The sequence below is a fragment of the Etheostoma spectabile genome, chromosome 10, assembly GCF_008692095.1.
Source record: "Etheostoma spectabile isolate EspeVRDwgs_2016 chromosome 10, UIUC_Espe_1.0, whole genome shotgun sequence".
In the NCBI taxonomy this organism is placed as follows: Eukaryota; Metazoa; Chordata; class Actinopteri; order Perciformes; family Percidae; genus Etheostoma; species Etheostoma spectabile.
In genome coordinates, this window is record NC_045742.1 from 10,915,054 (window position 1) to 10,922,181 (window position 7,128).

Here is a 7,128-nt window from a genome sequence, read left to right on the forward strand (position 1 = left end):
AGCGGATCTGCAGTTTTCTGGAAGTTTTTTCCAGATATGAGGAGCATAGAAACTGAACGCTGCTTCCCCCTGTTTGGGTCTGACTCTGGGGACAGAAAGCAGACCTGTCCCAGATGACCTGAGAGGTCTGGGGAGGTCATAGTGTAATCCCAGGCATACTTTGAGAGACATTACATTGAATCTGCCATGCCATAGCATTATAATATAAAAGAGCAAGTAGATATACAATAATGTATTACTTTTGTTACTTTCACCCTTCTGAGTTATACACAACACAATTATATAACTAAACAGCAGCATTTTACTATAATGCAGCAGCCCTTTGCTTGCAGGAAAAGAAAAAACTGTGAGCACACTATCTTATCAACGTAAGTAATGTCATCACAAGGTGTATCATGCAGTTCACAGGTCGTCAACAAGAAGTAGAAAACTTTACAGTGCTCACACCAGCTTTCATGGTGTCCTACAAAATTTAAGATTAAGGATTTTTAACAGTAGACCTAAATAATAAAATCACCTGTAGCATCTTCAGAAATATTAAATTAAATGGGTACAGCATCACCTGTCATCAACAATGCAAAAGAAAATCAATTTGTTGGAAGTATAAGTGCAGTAGTCGTTTGGTTCTGCTTTTTACCCTACTTGATGTTGAAGACACATTTTTATGATTTCCAAACAAATGTAAAAACCTTCGAGCCTTCTTTTTGTTGCCCCTGAGTGGGAGATGAGGTAATTTATCACAGAGATAAGTGTGCAGGCTGAGGGACAGCTACAGGAAAGACAAGGTACACTAGAGCTGCTTGTGAAGTACTGATCGGTTCTTGTGAAGTTTGTATGATTAATCCGATGCTGCGAATTGTTGCAGAGGGCGATATGGTTTTTGCCTTCCCAGGCTACTGTTTCCCTGCTGTGGAGACAAAAGATGAATGGACCTATTTGGGCTATTATAGGGTATCTCCCTTCTCCATCATTATAGAGGCCACTTGACTCTGATAATGCTATTTTCACTTAGGGATCCTCTAATCCCTGCTAGACACAGGTGTCTGGCCTCATGCATTTGTCAAGATGACTAATGTACTGAACTGTGTGTAAAAATACACATGAAAGTAAACACATACTTACACAAGGCTAAACACATGGAACATGTCTGAATGATGAATATCTGTAAGAGGGGATGCACCAGAAACATCTAATGGCATTAATGCCCATTTGCTGTATTGACATATGAGTTAAATAGTCATAGGGCTGCTCGATTATGGAAAAAATAACAATCATGATTATTTTGGTCAATATTGAAATCAGGATTACTTAACACAATTACTCATTAACCTTTGGATATAATGGATAGTGTTCAGTGTATAATATTTTAGTGTTTTTTAACTCACAGAATGAGTCTTTGGATAAGCATGAAATCTGTTTTACTACTGAGCAGGTTTAATTTCACAGACATCACACATAACTGTACACAGCTAATGAACAATTCCAGATACATAACACAATATTGCATCACACGTCACATGTTCACTCACTATGACCACTACTAGCCTACTGTCATTACTAAACGTGCTAAAATATGAACAATAATGTTGCCCTCAGTGGGCTTATTTACTAGCTACCTAAGGAAAACTCCAGCACGTAGACTCATGTTGACTCAGTTCATACACACAGTTTAACAACTGAACTAAATGTTGCGGGAACATTACTATGTTTTTTCATGTTGGTTTTGAGCGGTCGGCCTATGCACCCCCTCTAAGCTGGAAAACGTTTTAAACAGTAACTGAATACAGGGGTTGGGGGAATACGTCTACTACAGCGGGGGGGCAGAGGCACCGTAGGGTAAGCTAACGTTAACTGTTCCCAGACAACAGAGTTGGTTTTGCCTTTTTTGCTCACCAAACACTGCTGTGGCTGCCCTCCTTCTGCCATCTTTACTCAGGCTGAGAGATTGTATGGCTTCTGGAAGGTGCGGATGTGCGCATGTCATTCAGAAGACAAAATAAGAGTGTTCTTTTTTTTCTTGATTATACTATATTGGTATTCGTTGGGAGCCAAAGTCAAAATTGAAATTATATTAATTGCACAGCCCTAAATAGTCATCAATAACAATTGTGCATACAATGCTGCTGTGATGTGTTTTTTTTTTACTACTGAGAAATTAGACCAAACTCGTACATCTTTTGAAGCAACTTGTGCTGTACTAGCCACCTAGCTGATTGCTTGTACAAAAATATTCTAATTGCATTTCTGCTACAAAGAAAATCAGTTTAATTTCAAAAACCCTGTTTAGAATACTGTCTCCCCAGCTTTTGTGCTTACTCTGAAGCTTGCATATTGGTAAGTGCTGGATATGAATTACAATTTCAGACTGATTTCAAAGACCAGTGTAAACCTCTCTCCTCCCAGTTTATCGGCTTCATTCATAATCATTAGTGTACACATTTTCTCAAGTTAGCAACGGAGGCTTTTCCCAGCTGTAGAAAAGTACTTCAGAGCTAAGTGTGTGGAAATGAAAAATGTTGGTAATAACAAATATGATAGGGAATGTGGGTGCCTTAAGAGTGATGAATGCCATTTGTTGTGCCCACAAATGACTTAAAATCATATTTCTTTGCATCCCCATACCATAATTTTATTTCCCCAAATTAAAATAACTGTAATTATTCTTCTGAAGTTTAGGCTAATGCCATTCTGATGGTGAATAAGGAGCCTATTTTTCTCTTTTCACATCAGGAGTTTGTGCTTTTTCTCCCTGGCCTTGATTTTGCTTTGTGGTTGCCATTACTGTGGTGAATGGTCTGCTCACATTTTCAGCAGTTTTACTGGCTCTCAGTGTAACCGGTCCAAAAGCCAGTGCAAGGGTAGTACATGAGCCCCTGTTTACAAGCATACTACTACAGTAATGTCTAAAGACAATGAAATTCAATAGAAGATTGTATTGTGTTTGCCTGGCTGCCATACATCATCTCATATTTTAGTTTAGCTATCACAGTACTGGATGGTACTGTTCTGTTGTCTATATTCATCACAAGAAATGCAGTCGAAGCAGCAGAACCCAGGGGGCAAAGAAGATTGTGTGTCTTTAAAACTGAGTTATGTCGCAGAAGTAGGCTAATATGGACGCCACGCTGATGCTGATAGAGTTCCTTATTGTTGATTTAATCACAGTGACTGTGATGTTTAAAACTTGCGAAAATGAGAAATGACAAATTGTGACCACAATAATAACAATTTCTTTGTTTTACCTTGTCTGTCTCATTTCTTAGGTTTAACTTAACTGTACCAAAAGTGCCAAAAATATGGAAGGAGAAAGCTGCAGTAAAACAATTAGAATACCATCTACAATTGTCCAGCCCTGTCTCTTGTGAATTATGTTCATATACTTTACTTCTTCTTTGCAAAAGTACTTTTTGGAGGAAACAATGTACCCAGATTGTGATTTTATCAGCATAGTGGCAAAACCTTTCTGCTGAATGCATCTTTAAAATGTTTGAAATAAGTAAGCGTTTGGTTATCAATCAATCAATCAATCAATCAATTACCGTCAATTTGAAAATGATTTCATGGCTGGTAAGGATGCCTTACAGTGTGCTGTAAGCTGCTCATTTATTGAGGTTTTATAAGAGCATGTTGCAAGGACGTACGCATAGTAGCTCGCAAAGATGCCATCAGGATGTTCTTGTGTGCCAAGATCTTATTGTGCCATAAACAGTATGTGTCAGCATAAATGTAGTTACACGTCAGGCAGTGATAAGTGATAAATATCTTATCACTGCCTGACACATAAGGAAGAGAATAACCGAACTGATACACTAAAGCTGTGACAGGGGACATGATGGTCGATGGCTTGTACTTTGTGTTACACTATGTGTGTGCATGTGTGTGTGCATGTGTGCGCATGTGCATGCACAAGTTTTATTGAATACAGTATGTATTTTTTTGGGCTGTGATTTTTTTTTTTTTCATTTTGTGATTATTATTTAAGTCCATATAGTGTTAGAAAATGATGAAAAGGCCCCCCACTATTCCCCAGTGCCCAAGCTAACAGGTTCCAGTTGTTACTTCTGTCTTAATAGCAGTCCAAATCCCCAAAATTTAAAATGTTCAATGATATAATATTCATCATAGAAATCCTCACTTTTGAGAAGCTGAAACCAGAGAGTCCTTGTCATTGTTCCTCAATAAAGGACGACCACATAATGATGATCACAATTGCTGTGGATTAATTTTTTGAATTTTTGTCGATTGTCGCTTTGTCAGCTAATTATTTCAGCCCTATTGTATGATGCACAATTTATGTGTTGTCTGTAGTATAAGTAAATACATTCTAAGTCAGAAGCAAACATATTGGTAGTAATGAAGTTTCTAAAAAAAAAAGCACACTTAATCAAGCTCCTAAGTAGTAAAATCCCAAGAATGCAGAACTATAGTCTTGCTTTCAATAAGAATTCTGGGGCTGCAGTCAGCAGAGAAGAGTGAGGTTTGGGGATCACTGTGACCTTCTCAGTGGCCTGAGAGTGTGTTGGCATGGCATGACTGATGCAGATTATCATAGCTGGAGAAAGCCAATTACTCTGGTCATCACGGCACCCTCAGGGCCCTTCTCAGCGGAATGAAATGCATTACAGAATTCTCTGTGCATCCTTCTGGCAACGTTTTGTATTTCCTCTATGCTGATCCACCCAGTTTGAGTGTTAATAGCGCAGTCAATGGGACCCTCCCGCGCTTCAGAGTCCTCTTTGGCTCGGATGAGCTTCTGCTTCACAAAGCAGGGAGGTCGTGCCTTTTGGAGAAGGGGATGAATTACATACAGTTTGTCTTCTCTCTTTTCAAGACAAAGCCCTTTTTATTTTGGCCGCTTTCAGTCAGTGTCCTTGAACGACTACATAATGAAAAAGTCGGGTTGCAGAGTTGTGGTGTAAGCAGACATGTATAAAGTACTAGAGACCCAGACTTAAGTAAAAGCACAAGTGCTCTATCAAAAAAGTGACTTGAGTAGAAGTTGAAGTGCTCTTTAATCACCACACTCAACTGGAAGTACTAAAGTATTCAAAATTTTTTGTACTTGAAGAATTGCAAGTAGTTTATTTTAAAATGTACTACTCAAGTACTGAAAGTAAAAGTATAATACAAAGTATTTTGTTATGTAGTTAAAGAAAGCAGGCAAAAGTTTGAATATCATATTGTTTATATTAATTCAAATGTTTAGCCTAATGGACCCTCACAATTCCAAAAAGAGACATGGTCTACGATTTATGACACATAGCCATCAACAGTAGGCTATATGTCATAAAATAAGAGAACGCTGACATTAGTGATGGCTTAAAAACACCATTCAGCGTGGCACAGCCTTTACGATAGCCAGCTTGTTACCATTAACGTAAGTGACCACCACAGCATGTCATGAACCGCAGGTAGCTAGTTATAGTTATACTATATACTACTTATAGCTCAAGCCGGTGTGCCATTTGTGTATTATATTTGTAACTTTGTGTATTATATTTGTAACTTACCTTGATCTGTTTCTTCAAATTCAACGGGGAATTTTTTAAGGCCATTATTTTGCAGGAGGCAGAGTAGGCACTTCATTCTCTGTGAATTGTCTTTCACTCCGACAAATGAAAACATGGACTCTAAGTAGGGCCAGGGTGGTCTCTTTGCTCACCGCCACGATCACTCAAAGTTGTTTCTGGTTCTTCTATCCCAAAACAAACTAACAAAGCAAAGCAGGCAGGCAGCAGAACGAAAGGCAGAACGGGAACACACATACATATGAGACCGCTTGATTTGTTGATGAGCCAGAGTCATCAAACCTGGTGACAGAGCCATCTACCGCGCTAGCAGTGATAATGTGGAATGAGTCGTAACATTTTTACAATTGTAGCGATTAATGATGCAGCACATAAAAAAATGTATCGGAGCCGATGACCAGTAACATGGCTCAAGCACGGTGTTCGTCGTTCGGCTGGTCATGACTGTTTTCCCAAGATGGCGCATGCCTGTATACCGAACGGCACTGTCTTTAAAAACTACCTTTGTAATAAACCTATCTGTAAACCTACAAAGTTATCAATGCTTGGGTTTACATGTAGGGACCCTCTATTATTCTACCGTGGAAGTGTGGTGCTATTTTGAGCCTTGTTAGTGGTATATAAATAGCAATTTAATTTTACTATTGCGTGCCCCGACGGCTAGCGTTATAATCTAATGAGGGGTTTGAGCTAAAACTGGTCACAGTCGATTAGCATGAAAACATATCACAGAGAAAGGTTGACACTGTCCTAATGTGTTGTTAACCCCATGGTTTATTTTGCGCCGGAATTGTCCTTTAAGTACAACAGTGAAGTAGTTACTGTACATCTCTGGGTGTTAGACACTTTTTTTGCATTTTTATATAACAGAACAAACAACTGATCAGGCCTTTGTTATTCTTTTATTTTTGTTTTCCAAAACAGATTTGCTACAAGACCAGAGAAGCTGAGATCTGACACAACAACGCTGAATTTCTAGCATGTACAAAGACTACAGATCAAGCCGAGTCACCGGTAAGAGGCCTGTGCAACTTCTAAAGGTCTTATTTTGTGTCTTTCTCAGAAGATCTTAGTCTTTTTAGTAAAGACCTCTGAATCTTCCTCTCTCTTTCCCGGGTTGTAATTAGTCCCAGCTATTTTTGCCACGTTCACTGTGGTTTCTTTTTGTGCAGACATCCAATCTGCCACGTCCTCTCAGTTATAGTGTCAAGGCTTCTGATTCAAAGTGTTAATCTCATTCAAGCACACACATAGGATTCCTATAGGACTGTGACATGGAGAGCAGTGACACACAGCATGGCTGTAGACTCTTGTTATCGCGTCTCCAGTTTGGCTGTTACTCCTACTGTTTTGCCTTTTAACTGCCACTGCATGTAACTACCTGCACAATACTGAATAAAGGGATACTAGTAATGATTAAATGAACAATTAGCTGTTACATAATCATGTTCAGCGAAACTGAAATACATAGTTTATTCAATATGCATTTTATTAGGCATGGCATTAATATGTCTGTGTGAGCTGTAATTGTATTTTCTGAAACAATGGGATCCTACAGTACATTGTTCGAGAACAGAAATTGAACCGAGTGTGGGGGGGA

The 7,128-nt window shown here is 38.8% G+C and overlaps 1 protein-coding gene across 1 annotated transcript in view; it reads left to right on the forward strand.

Annotated features, from left to right (window-relative positions):
- The window catches only part of enox2 (ecto-NOX disulfide-thiol exchanger 2), a 171,644-nt gene that overhangs the window by 33,647 nt on the left and 130,869 nt on the right, over window positions 1-7,128 (forward strand). The window contains 1 exon segment of the mRNA XM_032527850.1: window positions 6,453-6,542. Coding sequence (XP_032383741.1) covers window positions 6,509-6,542 — 34 coding nt within the window. The 5' untranslated portion in view covers window positions 6,453-6,508.